General features: G+C 40.0%; 1 protein-coding gene across 1 annotated transcript; it reads left to right on the top strand.

The window, feature by feature from the left end:
* Positions 1-1,605: 1,605 nt before the first annotated feature.
* On the top strand, positions 1,606-8,998 carry LOC131256068 (probable protein phosphatase 2C 66). The gene is made up of 5 exons (XM_058257112.1): positions 1,606-2,040; positions 5,121-5,504; positions 5,591-5,708; positions 7,398-7,621; positions 8,030-8,998. Exons 1-5 carry the CDS (start codon positions 1,756-1,758, stop codon positions 8,585-8,587), a joined length of 1,569 nt encoding a protein of 522 aa, XP_058113095.1. The 5' UTR covers positions 1,606-1,755; the 3' UTR covers positions 8,588-8,998.
* Positions 8,999-25,449: the final 16,451 nt, after the last annotated feature.

Genomic DNA, 25,449 nt, shown 5'->3' with positions numbered 1-25,449 from the left:
TAGCTACCCCCGCTAGCCACCCCCACTTGGGATCGATACCAAAACCTCAGTGATGAAACAAGGTATCTTTCACTTAGTCTACCACCTGAACTATGGATCACGGTGTCTCTGTTTAATCTTATTAGAGGTTGGATGACAAATAAATATTACAATAGGCCTTAATAAGTTCTAATGGTAGGCATTTGGTTTTCCCACAAAATGATGGGAAAATACAAATATTCACGTGATAAAATTTTTTATGGCCTATAAGAAGCTTTTAATGATAAATCACAATTAATTTTTACAGTGTGGCCCACTTGATATTTGATCTAATTCAGTTTTGAGCCCACATCCTCAGATAATATGAAAAGTAGATGAACGGTACAGAAATACAACACATAAATCAAAGTGGGTCCCATGGTTTGAGTAAACTCCTTAAAGCCCATTGTAAATATAAGGCACTTATTTATGCCATTCATTTAATTTTTTCATCTTATTTTAGGGCCTCTTTGGGAGATGGGATTAGAAGGGATTGACCACGTGGGATGGAATTCAAAAAACATAATTATTACCCATGACTGAGATTTTCCTTGTTGTCCTGGGATAAGTTTAATGCCATGCTTTGCTGATTATAAGTGGTACTTTGAATGGATATACCCACTATCATTTGAAATTATTGAAAATAACACACGTGTTATATCTAAACCGTTTATTTGTTTTGTAACCTCATTTTATGGCATGGGCCTAAAAATGAGGTAGATTCAAAACTTATGTGGCCCCAAAGAAGTTTTCAACGGTAAGTATTCAATCCCCGTTGCTTTCTATGGTGGGGTCCACTTGAGCTTTAGATTTACCTGATTTTTTAGCCCATGTTCTAAAATAATCTTGATAAATGGGTGGACGGTGTGGATATAGCCCACACATCATGGTAGGACCTACAAAACTTGCTAACATTGAGTGAAATTGGCACGACCTAATGCAATTCCATTTAATGTAATTCCAAGCTTTTCCATTCTTCTCAGACATGGAGTGGAATTGGCACAGGACCAGATGAATCCCATCCCACCTAATCCCTTCTAATCCCACCGCCCAAACAGGCCCTTAAGAGTTAAGCTCAAAATTAAAGTATATTAAAAGCACAAGTGGACGACACCACGGGAAATAGCCGTGGGAACCTTCCTCTGGTCACAACATCTAACCTATTGGAAAGGTCAACAGACATGAACAAATCGAAAACACAGATATCAGTTAAATTTTTATGATTTTAAAAAGAATTCAACTGTTGACATTTAGTTCTTACTGTTGTCTCGGTGTGGCCCACTTGAACTTTTTATATGCTTATATTTTGGACTTATGGTCTAATATAAGGTAGAATAATGGATGAACAGCGCAGATAAGACACATTAATCATGGTGGTCCACACAGTTTTGTCAGCAACTCAGCGCGCAATCCGCTTCCACATTTTAGACAGTTAAATTTGCCACGTGTACTATTTTAAGTGCCTGCGTATGAAGCGTTGAACGCAGCCAGAGTATTAAAAAAAAAAAAGGCAAAAAACTGGCCTCTATATAAACGTCGTGTCGTCGTTTTCAGCCTTTTGCAATCGCTGGAAAGACCAAAACCCCTCTCACTGAAGACTCCCTCGTTTCCCTCCCCCAACACTAACCGAAACGTTACGAAACTCTCTCTCTCTCTCTCTCTCTCTCTCTCTCTGATCTCGATATCTCTGCCGTCGGATCTTTCTTTCTCTCTTTCTCACTCTGACCGTCGGATCGGATGGGTTCGTGTCTTTCAACGTGCCTCTGCAAAAACGGAAAACAAGCCCTCGATCAGAACGGAAACAAGAAGATCAACATCAAGGGCATCGAGGGAGGTGGGCCAGGCGCTTCCGATCGTTTCGGCGCCGGTACCATCGGCATCGGTATCCCCGCCAACGTGGGAGAAAACGAGCTGCAGCGAATCCCCGGCCGGTTGTTCCTCAACGGTTCCAGCGACGTCGCTTGCTTATACACGCAGCAGGGAAGGAAAGGCACCAATCAAGATGCCATGCTCGTCTGGGAGGTTAGTTCAGTTTATTTCTTTTACTTGAATTTCTCATGTCATTGCTTCGATATAAGAAATTGTCAAATATTCGATTATATTATCAATTTCTATAAAAAAGTAATCTTTTTAAAATTTTTTTTTATCTGATATCGGAGAGATTTTTCAGTGGGGGTTTCATAAGGAAGCTGCAGAAATTAAATGGTATAGAAAAAAAAAATCGATTTTTGGGATTTTTCTTTTGTATTCTGTGCTTGTATTTGAAGAATTTGTTTGGTTGGATTTTGGGGGATGTTCATTTTTTATTATTATTGTTTTTGGATGTTAAACGATTCAATAAAGAGACTGATTTCAGTTAAGTGAGAGATTTTCATTTTCTGTTAGTATGAAATTACAGATTTATTTTATTTTTTTATTTTTATTTTTTTTTTCTAATCATGGTAAAAATTCGTCCTCTTTCTTTTTATGTATTTGATGGAAATGGTTGGTTGAACTTCGATATTGATGTCCTTCAAATTTCCAAAAGGCCATAGTAATTTACTACCCTAGATGAAGAAATCTGATGCCTTCAGTATATATAAATGGCACACGGGGTGACCTGTTCTTGATCTGAACTGCATTCATACAACTAGGAGCAAGCCATGGTGCAAAATTTTTGCCAATTGGGTGATCCTAAGCTTCCCGATCAATAGCATGAAAATGGACAGTCAAGATTGACTGGAGAAACGAAATAGGTCCGATCATCATCTGGAAACATCTACTAAATACATCTCACTTTGTATTTCTTATGATTCTAAAGAAGTACTTAGATTTGATGTTTCTAACCATTTGATATATGGTTCGTAAACAATGGACGGTTGTAACATATTGGCCCCATTCTAAGGGTTAGGATCATCTGATTGGTGTGATTTTTGCACCATTGCTTGCTCCTAGTTGTATGAATGAATAAATGGTTCGGATTGACGATAGGTCACCCCGTGTGCCATTTAAAAGGTTTGGGGACGTTAGCTCGGTCAGGGTGATTCTTGCACCATGACTTGCTCCTACTCGTCTGAATGAATGAATGGTTCAGATCAACAATTGGTCAGCCTGTGTGTCATGGGACGTTAGCTATAAGCTCACCGAACATCAAAATCAGTGGAGGGGAAGTTTTCTATGTGGCTTTTTTTTTTTAAAAATTTTCCCTGACAGTCACATGTTATGTTCCTTCTTCTCTTGATTTCCAAATGGGTTTTTATGAAATTTCCATCATGAGAACTTAAATTATTATTTTGCTTTATTCCCTGTTTCCTGTTTTTAATAGTCACAGATCAAGAATAATACATTCTGGAAAATTGGCAGCATCGCGTGGAAAAAATCTTTAGTCAACATTAGTCCTTTTCCAATTTATGATCCATCTTTTTTTAGTTCCAAGGACAGAACATGCTCTCATATTAAAGCATTAAGCCTTCATGGTTATTTATTGCAAGACTTCAGCAATTTGATGCTATCAGAGGAAAATATTTAATATTTTAAGGAGGATTTGATTAGTAATGTGGCTCTTTATGTTTTTTTTTTTTTCCTCTCGTAAAACGTGCTGAGCTGATTTAGGGCACGTGTGGGCATGACTATTTTGGTATAAGGTTTGTTATGAAATCATGAAATTGAACACCAGCAGATCCGGCTCATATTGTTGCTATTAAAATTAGCCTTGTTTAAATTTTGGGATCATTAATGATTGTGAAAAGGATTTTAACCAATAAAATTTCTCATCTTTGAAGTTGAATCTATGATTTAGAGGGATCAGGCAGGTGGACCATCACCCAGTTTTTCAGGAAATGGGAAAACTTGCCAAAAAAAAATAAATGTGAAAGTAAATAACACTTATGCCAGAAACATGCATTCTTGGTTAGAATGGCCAACTTAAATTTTTTCCTGTTGCCATTACTAATGTCAAAGGATCTGAGATCTCTTGTAACCCTTCAAGAGAATAATGCTGTTTTGGTTGAGCAATTTCCAGATCTTTGAGATCCTCACATGGGTAACAAAAATATTATTTAAGAAGAAGAAGGGAAAAGTATCCATCAAACTACTGGACAGCCAGAACAGGTACATAGCATAGGCCTCAAAGGACCCTTAGCTAAAACATCTGCGAGGGAATTCACTTCCCTAGGCACCCGGCTAAAGGAAATTGAAAGGTAAGCCACTTGATTTCTAATCCAATTTAACTCCTGCTTCCAAGGTGGTCACATAAGCTGGTGACTGTGCAACCCATCTGAAATTTTGCACTGCTCTGTACTACCTTGAATGCTATGCTTAGTATGGCTAGAGAAGTTAGCATGCAACGGAATAGGTGGCAAATGCATATCCAAGCGCCTGGTCGAAATATATAATAAATGGAAAAACATTGAAAGCACTAGGCGCTATAAACTTTACCAACCTTATTCTTCCATCACCTCTACAACCTGTCTAGTTGCTGTTCTAATTTCCAATCATAATCTCCATAAGTTTGTCCATAGGAAATTGCACTGAGCAAGTTGCTGGATATTCAGGCCCAGAGCACTGATCGTCTCATTTTATTACCCAACCCTGTTACCTTTTTTCCCACATGGAACAAAGTACCTGGTCCTGTCATGTTGCTGGTTCACGTATGCATTGACATAACAAACATAACTAACAGTTCCAAATCCACAGCTGAAGTAATGTGTGACTCATATTCTATGTTTGATTTCGACTTGTCTAGATTCATCGCTTTCCTTATCTGTTGCTTGGATCAAACTGCTGAAACTGCAGTGAACTCGTGGGTATGCTCCTGCAATTAGTACACTCAATCACATATTTACCTTTCAAAGTAGCTCAGATACATCAACCCTGGTCATCTAAGAAAGTCCAAGTCCAAACTAACCATTATGTCAATCCACTCTCCTATTTATACTACGAGCACCTGAAGAATTTATTCACTGTTCAGACCATGCATTTTAACTAATGCTATGAACACCATAAGATTTTATACAGTGTTCAACCTGTGCATTTTATTTGAGTGCTATCAATTAGATTGCAAATATCCGTGTTTTCTTTTCATACTGCCTCAGTGAATGACCACTTGGGATTCATTACGCTAGAATTTCTGTTCAAGAAGCGATACGGTCTTCTGTGGAGTATTCGATGGTCACGGTCCATTTGGTCACATGGTTGCCAAGAAAGTTAGAGATTCTCTTCCTCTTATGCTGTGTGCCCAATGGCACGCTAATGTTTGCGACCGTAATGGCCTACATGAGAACAATGGCGTACTGGGAAGCATGAATTCGGAAGAAACAGCATCTAGCATAGACGAAGAATGGGGTGAGTCCTTAGATGCTGATGAAAATGAAAAGTTCCCTGAGAAGTACGTTGCGCTAAAACAATCTATATTAAAGGCTTTCAAGTTAATGGATAAAGAACTGAAACTGCATCCTACAATTGATTGTTTCTGTAGTGGGACTACCGCCGTCACCTTGGTAAAGCAGGTAATAGTTCACACAATGTTTTCTAAGTGTTCTTTGATTTTCACCAGTTTGCATGCCATTATCGAAAATATCTTTCATTTCTTCAGGGGCAGGATCTAATAGTGGGAAATGTTGGAGACTCGAGAGCAGTGTTGGGCACAAGAGATAAAGACCACACGTTGTTGCCCATACAACTGACTGTGGACTTGAAGCCCAATCTTCCAAGTATGCTTCTTGTAGATTTTTGCTCTCTCCAATGCTTCCTTGATTCTTCTATTCAGTTACAAAAGAAATTGTTCTAGAAGTTACCCATGCCTTCTGGCTTACCATGCTATACCAAGTTGATGGCTAACTCAGAACTTGGATTAGTCCCACTGGTTTGACTGCCTTCTCAAGAAGGAATCTGCAAATCTGATTTTCTTTTCCATCAAATAGGGAAGTCCTCCACTCCGACTCACTTGGAAATGGATAGGTCCAGTTTCCAGGTCTAGTCTGATTCTTTGAGCATTGGTCATGTGCACTTTGCCAAATGCAATGTTCAAAAGCTCTATGGTCGACTCAGAACTTGGATGAGTCAAACCAGTTTGACTGCACTCTTGGTGCTGAGTCCACAACTTTGATTTTCATTTTAATCAAATAAGTGAGATCTTCATTGACACTGTAGAGTCAGAATTGGAAATAGGAAGACCACTTTCCAAGTCAAGTCTTCACATGTTTGATTATGTGCACTGCATGACACTGTTTGTAATTTTGTATTACTGAATGCTGAACCAGTGGTATTTTGAAATGTACGAGAAACATGCAGTTTGGCCATTTTACCAAAAGGGGTTGTCTGGTTAGCTGGAAGGTAGCTCCTGTGGAAACATAATCCATTAGTTAGGGCCTTTCTCACGTTTGGGTGCTAGGAAACAGTTGGAAATGGATCCTTGCGGCAATTCATTTAACATAAAGAGGCATTTATTATTCCTTCATAAAAGCTGGGGATCAAATTCTTAGGGAATTGATACCCCCTCCATCAGTCAGATTTTTAAAATATTTTACCCCAAATTCACTCTCACTCTCTCTCTCTCTATCATGTATGCATGCATGTATATTATATATAACCGAGACAGTTTCTGTATTACTTAGAATGGCTTTCCCAAGACCCATACATGATATACAGTCTCTTTCTCAGAGAATCTGTTTACATGAAACACTCTCTCCAACTTTTAAGATTGGAAGGAATCAAATGATCCGAAGGTATAATTTTAATTCACTGGGTGAGGCAAGAGTATTATGGTCATATCATAGCCCCTTTGAATGATTTGAATTTACTGAACTTATTTCCCTTTTCATATCATAGCCCCTCTGGATGTTTTGAATTTACCATGACCAATGCTCTTTTTGCCCCCGGAAAACAGCAGGAGAGGAGATCATGAAGTTGGATGGACTGGCCTTTCTGGTGATTGTACCGTCCCTTACATGCATCTTTGGCTTTAAGATACTATAGTTTCTAGCCCGTGTAACTGAATCTCAAAAAGCTATTATAAAGAAACCATATCTAAGGTGTTTGAGCCTGAACCAAAATAAAGTCAGTTACCCTAATACTGGAGCATGAAAGGAATTCTTGAATTGTTCTTCATCTTTTACAGTTTTGCTTGCGCTCTCTGTGAGGTCTCGAGCTGTCATCAACCTTGTTTTGCATCTATCAAGAGAAAGAAAACTTGAATATCAGACCTGCCATTCATAGCGGCTAAGATTCTTCAGGCCCATCTTTAAATTGGGCAGGTGATTTGTTTGAGGCCCACCAAAGTTGAATATCAAAAATCTACTTTTCTCTGCTGGGGGCCTGGAATATAATTTGTTATTTATTGGGAAACAAGTCTCCTCTGGCTGTAAAAATTGAATCTTCGATGTCATTGTTATTGTGTTTAGGGGAAGCTGCCAGAATTCAACAATGCAAAGGGAGAGTTTTTGCCTTGCAGGACGAGCCTGAGGTTGCACGTGTATGGTTGCCCAACAACGACTCGCCTGGCCTAGCAATGGCACGAGCTTTCGGGGACTTCTGTCTGAAGGATTTCGGTTTGATTTCTGTTCCGGATGTTTCTTATCGCCGTCTCACAGAGAGAGATGAGTTTGTTGTTCTCGCCACTGATGGGGTAAGCTATTGTTTAACACATCTTAGGGGCAAATGTGATGCTTCTGCTTCAGAGTCTTGCAATTCCTAACTGCTTTGGGTCTTTAACTAGTGAATAGCACAGCAGTTCTTCCGACACCCACTCATGCCTCTTCTTCTTTCCTCCATTAACTCGAATCCTTCAAATAGTTGCAAGAACTTTCTGCTTTGGTTCCTATTCATGCTTCAGAATCTTGTAATTCTTAATTCTTTGGGTCATGGGATGGCTGTTTTCTTGCTCGTATTTCCTGCTGCTCATGTTAACTAAGATCCTTCATATGGTTTCTTCTGATTACAAACCTTTGAATCTCTAAATGCTTCAGGTCATAAAATAGCTCATTGGACTTTATACTCTCTCTCTCTCTAAAAGCTTTTTAAGTCCTCTGTTCAGGTCTGGGACGTCCTCTCTAATGCAGAAGTCGTGGATATAGTAGCTTCAGCACCGAGTCGAGCAACAGCAGCTAGAGCTCTTGTGGACCATGCAGTTCGAGCATGGAGGCTCAAGTTTCCAACATCCAAATCCGATGACTGTGCTGTAGTCTGTCTCTTTCTGGACCCACCATCCTCATCTGTTGAAGGTCCTGAGAGTGCTTTTGAAAGAACGACAGATGAAGCAGTGGAGTCGAGAGTCTCCAGTTTGACTCGGAAAGAGACAGCAAATGGGGAACCGGATAGGTCAATTTCTGACATGGCCTGGGTTCAAGCTTCTGCTCTTGAGCAATCGAATGCAATCCATGGTGCCAATGAAATCGTGCCAGTTTCTGAGCCAAATGTAGAGAACCGGCCTGATAGGTGCCAGTCCACGAGGAGCCTTGCCGAGTGCATTTCATCCACAGAGGAAGAGGAATGGTCTGCACTTGAAGGCGTTACAAGGGTCAATTCTCTTCTAAACCTTCCCAGATTCGGATCCAGTGACAGAAGGTCAGCCAGTTGGAGAAAATGGTTATAAAAAATCAATGTGGCTCACATGAGCTCTCTCATCTCTGCACTTCCACACACAACAGAGAAATCATTTGTTCAAACGGTTATTCAAGGCAAAAAAAAAAAAAAAAAAACCTGATTTCCTCAATAGCACAAGAAAGAATCCATATAGATTCTGAGCCATGGTCATTTCTCCGAGCTCACGTCAAGCTGTTGCCATCAAGGCTGCATCTTCTGCCGTTGCTTTGTGGGTTGGTGAGTATTAAAACTTCCGCGTTGTATTCAGTTGTTGCTATTGAAACTTGTGTAAGATATTCTTTTTGTAGAACTTTGTTGTTTGGAAATAATCTTGTAATATATGGTGTGCCATCATCTAACGCCTGCGTCTGTCCGTCTTGATCAGATTTTTACCATGATATAGCATTCGTGCCGATTTTGATATGGTGTATCATAGACAACACCTTCATCCATGTATCGCCTGCATGCATGAACAACGGTTGTTTCAGAGGCTTGTATCTTGTTCGAAATTCAAATCAATCCAGTTATGACAAAATGCAGACAAAATCTTTCAGCTTTTTCCTCCCCTAATGGATGCCTATAATAAGATTTCTTATTGGGAATTTTACAAAAAAAAAACAAAGAAAAAACCTACTTAATATAGGGTTTTTTTTTTTTCCCCGGACGCCTCCGGGCAACAAATGTTGAAAGAGAGATGCTCACTCTTGATTTTTACATGGCCCACCAAGATGATTATATGAAATCCACTCCCAACCACTAGATGCCACACCCGAATTTAAACATGTGCTCCAAAAATGTGGCCCATCTGTGATTTAGGTGGGCTACATCAGTGGAAACAGTTTGGTAGCTGGCTTTTGGCCTGTACACTATTTCTAACTGTGTGGTCTACCTGAATTATGTATGGATCTGAGTTTTGAGCCCTGGGCCTAAGAGGGGGTGATACACCTGGTGATTGAGATGGATTATACGTAAACATTATAGTGGTATACTATTTCCAGTTCTTGTTCGGCCCAATGAGCCACCTTTGAATAAAAATTACTTGACCTTTTTGAAAACTTGATGAAAAAGGCTTCAGAATGTAAATTCGATCTTAATTAGGCAGTTTTTTTTATAACCTTACCAACAGGTTGGATGACAAATAAACATTACAGTGGGCCCGCCCTATGAAGGTTTCAACTTTGGGTCTTATTATCCCCGATGTTTCCTGTCGTGTGGTCCATTTGAGTTTGGGATCTGCTTCAAAAACTCATGCCCTAAAATGAGCTGGCAAAACGATGGACGGTGTAGATATAAAACACATGTACCATGGTGGCCCCATAGTGCCAACACTACCAATCTGGGTGGTGTTCGGAGTAACTACGCAATCAGCTTCCCTGGCAGGACAAACTGCGCAATCGGTATACATTTACTCAAGTGAAACCAAGTTGTGGGTCCTCCTATCTTTGGGCCTGTTTGATTTTCTATGATCCTGGTAGATCCCCCGTAAAGATGTAATTATTACCTTTTCACTTGTTTAAAAATGAATTTGTAATTCCACCTAAAAAATCGGCCCAAAAATGTTGACTTAAATCCGTGGGCCCCACCATAATGTATATAAATATCCATGTCGTTCATCGAATATTTTAGGGCATGATCCGAAAAAATTGGGAAGATCTAATGCTTGATTGGCCCACGTGAAATAATGGACTTAATTTGTCCACCGTTGAAAGTTGATTCTTTTGCTGGCCCTACAATGAGGTTTATTCACCATCTAACCTGTTCATAGGGTCACATAGACATGGATAAGAGAAAAATATAAATATAAGGGCCTCAACAAGTTTTAATGGTAGGCATTTGATTCTCACAATTTTGTTTGGTGTGGTCCACTTGAGCTTTGGATTTGCCTAATTTTTGGGCTCATCCCTTAAATTCATTTGGCATAATGAATGAGCGGTGTGGATAAGCCACACACATTATGGTGGCCCCATATTTATTTTACAATTCCTCCGTTTAAGTGTTTAAAAAGTAACCGGTCAAGCCAGCGTAGGGAAATATGCAAGTAATTACCTTGATAAATAATGATTACTCATTTACAAGGTAATTACATTTGAGCTAGAAAATCAAACAGGCCCTTTGATCCATGGGCCCAAAACACAGATTGATATGAACAAAATCCTAACCTCTGATCCATGGGCACTTTTTTTTTTTTCCTGATTCGTGGGCACCTATTTGTTGAAATAGGACCCGTCCAAGAAATGTCTACCAATTCTTTGTAGGTCATTTTTACCCTTGATCTTGATGGTCCACTTCTCTTATTAACGGTGCATCTAATTCAATTATCCTACCAAGAAGACTTGTAAGGTACAGTCCATCCACATTGAGCATGAACAAACAAATGTTCCAGATCATTGGGCCATGTGCCCCTGGTCACAACCTAAAACCCATGTATAGCTTTCGAAAATGCAGGCCACAGCTCATGTCGTGCCCATTTGGATACCACCAAATAAGTTACTTTTTCTTCTTAAGAGTAGTAGATAAGTAACTTATTTCTTAGAAGTTTGGTTTATGGTTAATTATAAGTAACTTTTTTACTTGAATTACATAATCATTTAAGCCATTAAAAAAAAAAAACAAAAAAGCTTTACTACTTTTTATAAGTTACTAAGGAGGGACCTAGGAGAGATGAAAAAGATGAAAAGCTGATAAGTATGTTGTTTACCAAACATACTTATCTTCTAAATAAGTAGAAACTAAGATAAGCTAGTGGTGTCATAAGTAACTTATTTTAAGCAACTTAAGATCCAACGCCCCCTTAAAGTCTCGTTTGGAAACACTAAATAAGTTGTTTAAAAAAAAAAACTTGTGTAAGTAAAAAAGGTACTTTTCTTAATTAAGTTAGCTTGGTTAGTTAATTTAAATAAGTAGCTTATTAAATATAGTAACTTATTTTCTTAAGTTGCTTTAAAAAAAAATTATTTATTGCTTTTTAACTTGTGAAAAGTATCTTAAACAACTAGCAGTGAGGAGAGTACTCCAATCGTGGTCAATGGATGTGTCATGTTGCAACCGTGGTGTTTTTTGAGAAATCCACTCTGTCAACTATTTTATTCATCTAATTTTAGGAGGTGGGCCCAAATATGATATAGACCCAACACTGAAGTGGGCCACATTACTTACAATAGTAGTATTGAATGGCCACCATTAGACCGCACCTATTGTTGTGTGGCCCACCATGATATTATTGAGAATCCAACCCGTCCACCAGTTGTTTCAGCTGATTTTAATAGGTGGGCCAAAATATAATGAAAATTCAAAATTTAAGTACACCACGCAACTTGAAACAATGTTATCCAACTCCCACCTTGGAAGGGAGGGGCAAAAAAATTGGAGTATCCCACCATGATCTTTTTGAGAAATCCACCATGTCTACCATTTTTGTCAGCTTATTTTAGATTGCAGGCCCAGATATAAGACAGATCAAATACTCAAGTGGCTAATACTACTTGAATCAGTGATGTTGAACCTCCATAGTTGAAATAGTCACTAATCCTAAATTTATTTATTTTTAAATATCCACCTGTGCATCAGTTTCTTCAGATGATCTTATGGGTGTAAGAACAACTTTATAACTGGTTTGGATGTCATATAATCAGCATAGTGGGCCTAGGAAGATTTCAATGGTGGTCATTCAATCTCCATTGTTTCCTTCAATGTGACCCACTTAAGCTTTGGAATTGCCTCACTTTTGAGCCCACCTCCTAACATGATCTGGTAAAGTGGATGGATGGGGTGGATTTCAAAAAAAAAACAAAAAAACATCATGGTGGACCTAGCCTGGTAGAATTAGGTTCACCCGGCCCCAGAGGAGCAGCAAACTGTTCAGTGAGGCCATAATTGTGGACCCACCTTGAATATGTGCTGCATATCCATTCCTTACGTCAGTTTTTCATATGTGTTGCATATCCATGCCTTCCATCCACTTTTCCAACTCAATTTAAGACATGAGCTCAAAAATGAAGCAGATCCAAACTCTTACTGAACCACACCATAAGAAAAATGGCAAATCAATGCCCACCATTAAAATTTTCTCGGGAGCTGGCTAGTATTTGTGTTTCCCTTTATCCCGGTCAATGTCACCTCATCAACAGGTTGGATGACAAATACATATTAGGCCCTTAGAGGTTTTTAATGGTTAGCGTTAATTATCACTGTTTCTTATGGTGTGGTCCACCTGAGATTTGAATCAGGTTTATCATTGAGCCTATACTATTAGGGAAGCGGATTGCGTACTGAGTAACTCAGTACGCCAAGCGTACTGTGTAAACTCTGTGGGGTCCACCATGATTTATGTATTTTATCCACTCCATCCATCCATTTTAACTGATAATTTTAGTGCTTGAACCAAAAAATTAAGTATAATCCAAACCTCAATTGGACCACACCACAGGAAACAGTGTGAATTGAACATCTACCATTGAAAATTTATTGGGGGCCACAAAAGTTTTGGATCAAGCTTGTATTTGTGATTCTCCTTCATTCATGTTTTTGTGATCTTATGAACAGGTTGGATGAGAAATAAACATCACTGTGGGCCCTATAAAGGTTTCAACGGTGGAAATCATTATTCCAACTGTTTCTTGTGGTATGGTCCACTTGATCTTTGGGTATGCTTAAATTTTTGTCTCAACCCCTAAAATAAGATGGAAAAAATGTATGGATGGCGTGAATAGACCAGATACATTCACGGTGGGCCCAATAAAGTTTACTCAGTACGATAACAGCATACTGAGTTACTCAGTACGCAATCCGATTTCTACTATTAGGGCACAGATTGGATACCGGCAAGGTCGGTAGCCAAATCGCTACTGAAGTCACGTCACCAATCTCCATGGACCCCACCATGATGTATGTGTTGTATCCATACTGTCCAACCATTTTTAGTGACTATTTTATGGAATTACGAAGAGAATGAGATAGATATAAAGTTTAAGTGGACCCCACCATAGAAAATAGTGGGGACAATGACATCCACCGTTCAAAACTTCTTAGGAGCCACGGTAGTTTCTAATGAAGCTGATATTTTTGTTTTCACTTCATCTATCTCTATATTAACTTATGAATAGGATGGATCTCAAAAATACATAACTGTGGGCCCTATAAATGTTTCAGCGGTGGGTGTGACGGTTCCCACAGTTTTTCGTGGTGGGTCCACTTGAAATTTAAATCTATATCATTCTCTTTGTAATGCCATGAAACGATCTCTAAAAATGGTTGGACGGCATGAATACAACACATGCATTATGGTGGGGTTCACATAGATTGGTGACATCACTTCAGTAGCAATCTGACCTTGTCAGTATCCAATCCACGCCCATACTATAAAATTAGCTGGCAAAACAGTTGGTGAGAATGGATATCTGACCCATACATTACAATGGGCCCCATGATTATAGTATCACCGAACTTAATGTGAGGCTTTACGTTGAGTATGTTTTAAAAACATACCTTCCCAACCTGCTTTTTGTCTTTGAAAACATACTCATCAAATATGATTATATGTTGATTAAGTACAAATCAAAATAAGTTACTTATCTTATATTAAGGGCCCATTTGGATAACATAAATAAATTATTATTTTTACTTACAATAGTAAATATGAGATGAATAAGTTTGATTTAAGATTAATTATAATTAACATTTTAACTTAAAAATACCTAATCACTTCAGCTTAATAAGTAAGTATTTGAGGCATAAGTATCTTATATTAAGTAACTCGGTCGGATATTATTTTTAAAGTGGAAAGAGAGAGACCATTCAACCCCATCCCAACCATCAAAACCGCTGACCCAATCTTGGATGAGGCCCAAAGGAAAATTTTACAATGATAAGATTGCATTGACCATCTGATTTTTTATCCCTCTAATTTGGACCAATGATCATTTTTCTTTTAATAATCTATCAGATAGCCAGTAAATGGATTGTTAGGATTGCTTGATCAGTGTAGTTTTAGACATATGTTCCATCGACCATGGGACCCACAATTTGAATGGTCCGGATAGCTGAGCATCAGAGCCACGTGTAAAGATGACGAGTCACCACCATTTTCTAAATGTTGCAAAATAGTAGTTGAGAGACAAAAGGGTTAGAAGCAACAAAAGACAAAAGAGGAGAAAGAGATAGATTCTGATAAGAAATAATATAAAATGATTGCAACAGTAACAACACAGACATCAATCAATCGGTTGTCACCTCACCCATGCTTCCTCTCTTTCTCTGCACGTGCCCCACCTAATCAATGCATTGCCGACTCCCCACCACACGTGCCAACTAGCACGTATGTAATGTTGGAAGCGGATTGCCGATGTGCCAACACCACCGACCTCAGTGGTGTGTTGACATCATCAAGTTATGTGGGCCACCATGATGTATATGTTATATCCACACCGTCCATCCATTTTGTGAGATCATTTTAGTATATTTCACCAAAAATTATACATATACGCATCTCAAATGGGCTACACCACATAAGGTCAATAGAAACAATGACACCCACCAGTTGAAACATTTCTTGATTCACCATGATGTTTATTTTCCATTAATCTGTTGATAAGGTCACGTAGACTTAAATGAAGGGGAAAAACAAATATTATCTTGATCCAAAACTTTTGTGGCCTCTAATATGCTTTGATTGGTAAGCGTCCAATTCCCATTGGTTTATGTGGTGTGGTCTATTTGAGCTTTTAACCTGCCTAATTTTTAGGTCTATGATCTAAAATGATATCATAAAATAAATGAACCATGTGGATATAACACATACATCATGATGGGGCTCACATAAATTGGTGATGTCAACACACCACCAACATCAGTGGTGTGTGGCACGCCACGCAATCTGCTTCCGTACATGTCCGGCCTCCATCACGCGTGTGCTCAGCCTGGCATCCCAAATCAGGTTGGTCTTGTCATCAGTGGCCCACTACGCGCACCGAGGAATTAGAGGAAGCGGATTGCATGGTATACCTGACACGAGCTATACAGCTGCTGTATCGAGGTTAGCAAGGTATGTGGGTCAGTGTTATATTCAAACCGCCCATTTATTTGGTGGGTTTGTCTAAAGCTTGATGCTAAAAATAAGACAGATCTGACTAACTATCAAGTGAACCACGTTATAAAAAGTAGTGGGGATTGAACGTCTACCATTGAAATCCTTTTTGAGTTCACAGAAATTTTGGATCAATATGAATTTTGTTTTCCTCTTCGTTCATGTGTTTGTTACCTTATGAACAGATTGGATGTAAAATAAACGCTATGGTGGGCTTATAAATTTTTTAACGGTGAAAATCATATCATTATCTCTGCTGCTATTTATGGTGTGTGGTCCAGATGATCTTTGGATATGATTCATTTTTTGAATAATGCTCTAAAATAATCTCTAAAAATAGATGAACAGTTTAAATATAATAAACACCTCACTGTGGGGCCCATGTAACTTTGATCTCCTTTGAACTGTTCGTACAACTCGGAGCTGGAGGAGCGTCAGTGCGCGTCTTCGCACGACACGTACCTACAACTGCTATATAGCTGGTGTGTGGTACACCAGCCAGTTCGCTTCCTTGGGGTTAGAAAGAATTGGCCAAGTGCCCACCTTCAATGTACACGTGCGTCCCATTGGATGAAACGAACGGCCTAATTTTCTCGGCTCTGCTCCATATTTAGCCGGGTCGGAGCTACCACAAGACCCGATTCATATGTGTATCAGATTTAGATCCTGTCCGTCAGATCTGTCCCCCATTTTACATGTAGAGCCTTCCATCCATGACTTGGGTTGGCCATAAGATAGGAGATAATTGAGAGTAGATGTCCATCTATTAAAACCTTCTTGATTGTTTATGGGGTGTACCAAAATATGGTTTAGACTTGTCAATTGTGGGTGTCTCTAAACTATGAGGACCCACTGTAAGTTGTCATTTATCCATGCTATTCATCCATTTTATCAGCTCACGGCTCATTTTAAGACTGTGATCCCAAAATTGAAGCATATTCAAAGCACAAGTGAACCACATCTTAAAAAACAGTGTGAATTAAACACCTACTGTTGAAAACTTCTTTGGAGCCACAAGTTTTGGATCAAGATATTAATTGTGTTTTCCCTTCATCGATGCCCTTGTGACTTGTAGACGCTGAGATTTTGGATCGAAATCAACCTAAGACCGCTTTCTCATAAGTTGCCTCTTTTGTGAGCTTTGCGTTATTATTGATTACTTATGTTTGACCAGAGTTACCACTAGCCCATTTCTTTGCTTCTACGATCGGCTAGATTCTATAGAAACATTAGGCTAGGGATTTGGATTTAAAGATTTCCTACCCTAAAATAATTATTTGGTTTTGCGATTAGAAATTTTGAGTAAGAGATCATGATTGTAAAGAGTAAGAGATCATGATTATAAAGAGATCAAGATTCTATAGAAACAAGAAGGCTTGTGGATAAGAGGGATGATTGGTAAAGGATAAAAGAATAGTAAGGAATACTTGATTGAAGATGCTTTTGGATTGGTAAGGATTATTAGAATGTGAAGGGAATGCGATATTTATAACCCTCCAACTTGATTTTCTAATAATTCTTACAAAGTTTGAGGTTAAAAATGACTTGGAAGACTGGGATTTGAAATTGCCATGTGGTAAAATCTCGTGAGTTAGTTTGGATAACATAAGGCATAATTTTGGCTTAAGAGAGGGGCATCAGAGTAATTTCAAAGTTTTACATATGTGTGAAATAGGTAGGGAGGACAATTGCACACGAGTGGGCAAATTGGCCAAAGTATGACCAGTGTCACGTGGCGAGTGCAACTTGGGTACTGCTCATCCTCCACTTTTGCTCAAGCTTTGAAGGAAGGCTCCTCTTATACACGTGGACAACTTTGGTCCTTTGAAGCTGCTTTGCTATCTTGTCTTTCTTTCGATTTGGGTTTTGAAATTAGCTTAGGCCAAAATAGGTTTATGGACCTGTCTTAACAATGTGAGTTAACTGGGTAGGCTATGTGGGCTGATTGGATGAGTTGACTCAGTGGGTTGACTTAAAGGTTAACTTTATAAGTTAGATTTTTTTTTAAAGTTTGGGTTTAAGACCAAGTTTATGGTTTCGTCGGGTTAATGTGACTAGATTAACTGGGTTTGGTTGGTTCCTAGGGTTGGATGTGAATTAAGGTTTGGATCAAGGTTTAGGGTTTGGATTTGGGTTTGGCTTAGGGTTTGGATCGAGGTTATATGTATGGATTTGAGTTTGGCTTAGAGTTAAGGGTATGGATTCGGGTTTCTATTCAATCTACATCAAGCTTATTGGCCTGAGGTTGAGTGCCTACATGACCGTACAAGCAGATTGGATGACAAATAAACATCATTGTGAGCCTTGTAAAGGTTTTAACGGTGGATGTTATTATTCCCACCATTTCTTATGGTATGGTCCACTTGAGCTTTAGATATGCTTCAATTTTGGGCTCATGCCTTAAAATGACAGGGAAAAACAGATGAACATCGTGTATAAGACACAAACATCTATGGTAAGCCCCACATTGTTTACTCAATACCCCTACTTAAGGGCTCACTAAAATCCATGAGTAATTAAGAAACAATTTTAAAGTTAATTTTGGATGATGAATTGTTTCAATAATGTAATGTAAAAGTGCAATAATTACAAATGTATGTAATTGTCTCCTAAAAACATGTATTTGATAGATGTATTTTTGTCTTTAGTTTATTGTGATAAAATCATAATGATAATTCTTTTATATTACTTTAATGTCAAATCATAAAGTTTGAAAGTCATAAGATCCAATGTGCTTGCTTGGATTCAAGGTTTTCGTTTGGAAGTAATACAAAATTACAATGATTACAATTTAATTTAATTTAATTTATTTTGATAAAATCATAATGATGGCGTTATCACATTATATTATGAGGTAATTTGCAATTCCGATAATGGTTTTTCACTTTTGTCGACTGGTGTGACTCACTTTTCACGTGTTTACACTTGTCCTATCACATTCATGTAGATCAATAAAATACCGTCACGTATTGGTACTATGTGCTAATAATGGACGAAATACTACTCACACCTTGAGGATATCTTTTGTCCCATATCCTTCGATGGCACAATACCTGCCAAAAGTAAAACGACACAGAGCCGCACGCACGTTTGCAAATAAGACACTGCAACGAGTAACATATAGCCATAACATAAGTGACACATATGATCGAAGCAACGTGCTCGACAAGTTTATAAAGACCTACTGAGATAGGGATCCTATCGCAATTTGGATATACTCGATAATATTGTTTTATACTATTCTTTTAAAATAAGAAGACTTTTTAGAGACGATCGGTGCTTTCATGGTGACTATAGGTTTAAGAATCAGATTTCTCTCAAAATACAAGGAAATCAAAGGACGTCATGAGGAATCTAATTCCAGTGAGATTGATCCCGTAACATTTAGGGATCTCTAAAGCCACGTTGGCGAGGACATCTGAAAATGGTTTGATCTCGTGACCGTTAAGGATTTTGGACCTGCAAGGAAATGTAAAAGGGTTTGCCACCTCCCGAGCTATATAAGGATCACATGATGAAGAGCTCGAGGCCCGCACCAAACATAATCTCTCTACACAACACAATGATGCTTATCCTAGTTTATCTTTAGAATTCTCCAATTCTATTCAGTTACATTGTGGAATGTCCAGAGTTTAAGATAGTTTTAAATCACTGCTTTCTATTGTCATCGCTGCAGTACGCATATGAGCAATATAAATATCCACGACCTACCATTGTTGGATCCCCAATCAATCGACTTCTTACTTGGAAGATCACACCCTGGTCACATCCTGCTGAGCATCTACATCGATTGTTTGTCCATATAGATAATCGCATATATTTATCTGCTTATTTTATTTATCTGTTGATTGTACTGAACTTTTATTATAAATCAATAAAATTGGCAACATTTAGTTTTTATTCTTTTTCTCTATTATTATATTATTGAGAAATACAAGGCCTATAATCACTATTGAAAGAAAAGTCCTTAGCGCAAGGTAAAAAGTTTTCATTAAGAAGGGCTAACCCTCCCATTCTAAATTACCTTATCATTGTAACATCAGGTGGCTAGGTAGACAGCTGATCTTCACATATCCTGTCTTAATCGGCCTATCTTGGTGCTTGGGGTTGTAAGCATTCAATTGAACTCGAGTCGAGTACAACTCTAGCACATCCGCACTATCTTAATCGCACATGCTTAATTGAATATGGGCCTTCGTTAACACATGTAGACCCATGTTTGATTGGATAACAAACACCTAAATATGACGAATTTTTTGAACAATGCAACATATAGAGATGACTCATCAACCCATATAACTTGACCATAAGCTATTGCAAGGTTGACCTGTGTGTGTGTGTGTGTGTGTGTGTGTGTGTGTGTGTGTGTGTGTGTGTGTGAGGAATGCTCATATGTGCACCTTCTCATATGAGCACCCATGCACACCTTTGCACACATATCATGGGCACAAAATCTGAACGGTCCATGTGATGCAGCACCCCTTGAAAGCTCACCATCCGACTTTCAGCCCGATACAAAACTCTGGTGGGCCATGGAAAAAGGAAATAGTTTCCTCCCTTGATTTGCATTTCTCTTTGTTACGGCCCACTAGAGTTTTGGATCAGCCTGAAAATTGGGCCCATAGAGTTTCAAGGGGTGCTGCATCATGTGGATTGTTTAGATTCTATGCCCATGACATGTGTGCAAAGGTGCACATGTGTGCTCACGTAAGAAGGTGAGTAGGTGAGCATTTTCCGCACACACACACACACACACACACACACATATGAAAATGGTATTACATGTATAAGGTTGATCTCATGGGAGTTTCCCATGGGGTCGAGCTCCGTGAGCCTCAACATGTTGTGTAATGGACATCTATATCATCATGCACCCTTCCAAGGTGAGCCATGACCAAAATATTTGGCCAATCCATGGTTTAGATGGGCCACACATTAGACAACAGTTGAGAGTAGATGCATGCCCATTGAAATCTTCTTTATTGTTTATAGGGCCCAATGACATGTAGTTTAGATATCCAACCCATCTATTGTGTGTGTCTCACTTGGATGAGGGGTCATATTAAATTTTAGGACATTCTAAAACTCAAGTGTGTAAGACCCGTATCCTAGACCGTACCGTTTCGTAGGTTTTCGCGGTCTTTCCGGTCGAATTTCGGCAACCCTCGACCTATATTCGACGTTTACGTTCGATCTTAAGCCGAGACCTACATACCAAAGGTGGCTTGACCCGAAACTTGTACCCTAGCGACGGCACCGTCGCCGCGGTTCTAATGTCGCGACTCGTACACCGATCCGATACCCGGATCAAGAGATGTGGGCCTGCGTTCATTCCAAAGAAACGTCGCGCATTGTAAATTTTGAAAGAATCTCTACGACATATCACATCAAATCAAGTCAAGTACATAACCCATACCCCATGCCACCTTACCCTACCACAAGTACCAACACCTATCCCTCCTTTTTCCACAAGTCAACTCTCTCTCCCCTACCCATTCTTCTTTTACAAAAATTTAAACACACCCATACCTCTCCATCCCCTTTCCTTACAACACCCATCTCTTATCAATCTATCACCTCTCCCTCTCTTATTTCTCAAACTCATTTTTCAAGCCACAAAAATTCCAAATGTCCAACCCTTCCAAGAGCAAGCCAAGTGTGGCCCACTTCTCTACCACCTAATCTCTCATACCCACCATCAAAACTCCATCATCCACCGTCAAAAGTTAAGCATAGGAGCTAAGGAGGCTAAGGGAGCAAGGTTTAATGGCCCACTTATGATGGGGCCCAATTTGATTTATGTGTTATAATTATATGAGGGGCCCGTAGTGGTGGGGTCCCTCCACTTCACCATGTCTCTCTCTTTCTCTCTCTATCTCTCTCTATTTTTCTTTCTTATTGCGGCCCACCTTGAAGAATGGATTAGATCCACACCATGGACGGTGAAAATCCCACCATGATGTGTTATCCTCACCGTCCTTCCCAAACAGACCTGGATGAAGGAAAAACACTAGTATCAGTTTGATCTAAGTGGTGGGCCACGCTGATGTGGACCCACCATGAATTATTTATTATACCCATACTGTCCAACCATCTGTAGAGGCAACGTAAATATCAGTTTCGTCCAAAGTTGTGGTGGGCCACATGTGTGGACCCACCTTGATTTTGTGGGTATCCACCCACACGTCCAGGCATCCAGGGTTGGGCGCTGGAACCCTCCCTTTAAAATAGTATTATTTATTAATATAATATTATATTATAATATGTAATATATGTATGTATATGTACATATTTGCATTGGTAGGCCCCATGTGAGACCCACCTGCTGGTGGATTGACTGGAGAACGTCCCCAACTGCACTGACGCTAATAAATTCTGTGGGACCCCTGTAAGACCCATATCCTAGACCGTACCGTTCTGTAGGCTTCCGTGGTACTCTCGGTCGAATTCCGACAACCCTCTACCTGTTACCAGAATTTGTGCGCAGTCTTAAGTCGTGTCCCATATATCTGAGTCGACTCAACCCGATACTTGTATCCTTGTGATCGCGTCGTCGCCGCGGTTCTGATGTCGCGTCTCACGCGCCAAAGCGATACCTGGGCCAGGAGATGTGGGCCCATGTTCAGTTCGAAGAAAACGCCACGCGTTGCAAACACCGAGGGAATCTCTACAACACATAGGGCTGTTCACAAGTCAAGTTAGCTCGAAAAGCTCACTCGACTCGGCTTGAATGGCCGATTCAAGTCGAGCCAAGCTAATTATTTGAAGCTCGAGTTGAGTTCAAGCCAAGTTCGACCAGGGGGCATTTCAACTCGACTCGATTCGAAGCTCGAACTTGAGCTCGACTCGGCTCGATTAATAAATATATTAAATATTATATTATATATATTATATATATATATATATATATATATATATATATTATATTATATTAATATAAGTTTTAAGTTTAAACTTAAAAATTTAAAAATAAAAAATAAACCCTAGAGTCTCTACCCGACCGCACGCACCCCCTTCCATTTCCCTTTCTTCTCTTTCTCTGCCCACTGCCAGCCGCACGCCCGCCCCGACTACCACCACCAGTTTTCATTTCAGCTCCACAATAGTATGATTTCAATCTCTTAAGATCTACTTCTTAGGCGAGAAACCCAAGAAATTCGAGATGGGTTCTTCTCAGATTTGTTAGAGCTTCAAGGAAATCCAATGATCTGATTAGCTAGAGCTCTTTACTTGGATTTTTTATCTGTGTTCTGCTCTGTTTCTTTTCTAGCACTTGGATTTCTGTTGGTGGAAGAAGATCAAGAACAGATCGATTCTTACAGGTTTCCTCATCCGATTCGAAGCTTTGTTTGGTTTTTTCATCGAGTTTTGCTTTGATTCTCTTAAGATTTTTGAATTTTTCATCAATGGATGAGGATCAAGAACAGAATCCATTACTCTCTCACTACTCTCTCACCCAACAAGCTCGAGCTAGACTTGAGGTAAACTCGACTCGACTTGAACCACTAGCTCGACTCGAACTCGACTCGACAGCTTTGACAAACAAGCCAAGCTTCAATGTTGAGCTCGAGGCCGAGCTTGAGCTCAAGCTCGAACTCGAGTACATCATGGACAAGCTGAGCCGAGCTTGGCCCACCTTGACTCGACTCGGCTCGATGCCCACCTCTAACAACACATCACATTACTCCATCAATCAATGTCAAGTACAACCCCTCCTCTCTTAAAGTCAACTCCCTCTTACAACTAAGTACATTCACCCATCACTCACCACCCCCCTCCTCGTCACTCCATCACTCACATCACCTCTCTCTCATCTCTCTCATTCTCCAAAAACTAGCAACCCACGTTTCAACCCCCATGAGAGCTTGGTGTGGCCCACCTTCCTAGCACCCAATCCAACCCTTAGATCATCATCTCAACCGTCGAAATTGTCCCCTTGGAGCTCTAGATTGCATAGGCGAAAGAAGGAGTTGATCTAGAGGTGGGTGCTTCTCTCTCTCTCTCTCATTTCTTTATTTTGTGGCCCATTCAATGAGTGTATATGGTTTCTAAACCATCCATCAAATGGACCCCATGGCTGTCTAAACATGGGGACCAACCCACTTTGCTACCCCTCTTAGAGGGTCCGGATGATGGGAAAATACACATACCAGGTTGATCCAAATCACGTGGGCTATGTTCATGTGGGACCCACCTTGATTAAAGTGTTCACGCCGTCCGTCCAGGGAGTGAAGTGTGAACAGACAGTGGGCAGCGTCTCTGGACGTGATTTGTAAAAAAAAAAATCAGCTTGATTTAAGCTTTTTGGGTGGGCCACTCATACAGGCCCCACCTTGATGTATGAGCCTTATCCACGCCATCCATTCCATTACTCAGCTCATTTTAGGCGTTGAGCCAAAAAATGGAGCCAATCCTATTATCTGGCGGGCCATTTCTTTGAAAACTGTGTTTTCTACCATTGAAAACCCACTCCGATATTTTTATACACCGAAACATGCTCAATATTGGGCTTGATAGATCTGTTATGAACTGTAGAATCCAATGGATGAGATGGATTCTTCTGATACGGGCCCCACCTGTGAAAAACCACAGGAAAACACCCATTTAAAAAAAACAAAAGAAGCAACACTGCTGCTGCTGACAGGACGCGCAGGGCGTCCTGCGCTCTGGCATGAACGGGCAGGGACCCATGTCCCAGCCGTGGGCCCCACCATGAGGTGTGTTGGAACATTAACACTGTGCATTTGGTAGGCCCCTTAGGGCAGTGGGCCCCACCCCAAAAATCAGCCTCATACGCAGCTCAGCTCAGGTGGCCCACACGGCAGAGAATAGTGGGGTTGTGCATCTACCATTGAAACCCTTTTTGCTGTCACAGAAGCTTTGGGTTGTTATGAAATTTGCTTTTCCTATTCATCTGGGTCCGTGTGACCTTATCAACGGTTTGGATGACAGATAAACATTATGGTGGCCCTATGTGGGACCCACCTGCTCCGTTTGTAGTAGCCGTAGCTGCAATGTACAACAGCTATATAGCTGCTGTGTACATCCAGCGTGGGACGTGGACCCCACCTGTTGCATCCACACCGTCCGATTTGAAGGTGTGCTGCTGCACGTGCGACAGTCACCTTGGTGATGTGCTGGGTGCAGCACGGCTCCACCATGATGCATGTGTTATATCTAAACCGTTCACCCATATGCTGGGACGGGCAGGAGCTTTGAGCAGCCACTAATGCATGTGTTGCATCCAAACCGTCCATTCATCTGGTGAGTTTGTCTCAAGGCTTGAGACTAAAAATACGACAGATCCAGTCATCAGGTGGACCATACTACAAAAAGCAGTTGGTTGAACACCCACCATTGAAACCCGTTTTGGGGATTACAGAAGTTTTGGAACCAATATGATATCTGTTTCTCCTCTAAATCCAGGTCTTTATGACCTTATGGACAGATTGGATGGAAAATATGTACTACGATGAGGCCCACTGGGATTCAACAGTAGAAATCAATATCACCACTGCCATTTGTGGTATGGTCCGGATGATCTTTGGATATGATATTTTTATATATAATGCTTTAAAATAATCTCTAATAATGGTTGAAGCATGTAGTTAGTATAACCCATTTAATAGGGGCCCATTTGATTAGGCCGATTTGATATATTTGGGGCGCACTTGATAAGGCCCGATATGATGTATTTTGAGCCCATGTGATGCAGCCCATTTGACGTATATGCACCCATTAGAGTGGCCCACTCGACTTGGCCCATTTGACTTGGCCCATTTGATTCGGCC

This window comes from Magnolia sinica, chromosome 9 (assembly GCF_029962835.1).
Source record: "Magnolia sinica isolate HGM2019 chromosome 9, MsV1, whole genome shotgun sequence".
Lineage (NCBI taxonomy): Eukaryota > Viridiplantae > Streptophyta > Magnoliopsida > Magnoliales > Magnoliaceae > Magnolia > Magnolia sinica.
This window is presented reverse-complemented; position numbering and strand designations above follow the sequence as displayed.

Excerpts from the sequence above, each read along its gene's own strand:
- LOC131256068 (XM_058257112.1), top strand. The coding sequence starts at position 1,756 with ATGGGTTCGTGTCTTTCAACGTGCCTCTGCAAAAACGGAAAACAAGCC. Across the intron at positions 5,505-5,590 it reads CCGTCACCTTGGTAAAGCAG|GGGCAGGATCTAATAGTGGG; the intron begins GTAATAGTTCAC and ends TCATTTCTTCAG. Across the intron at positions 7,622-8,029 it reads TTGTTCTCGCCACTGATGGG|GTCTGGGACGTCCTCTCTAA; the intron begins GTAAGCTATTGT and ends TCCTCTGTTCAG.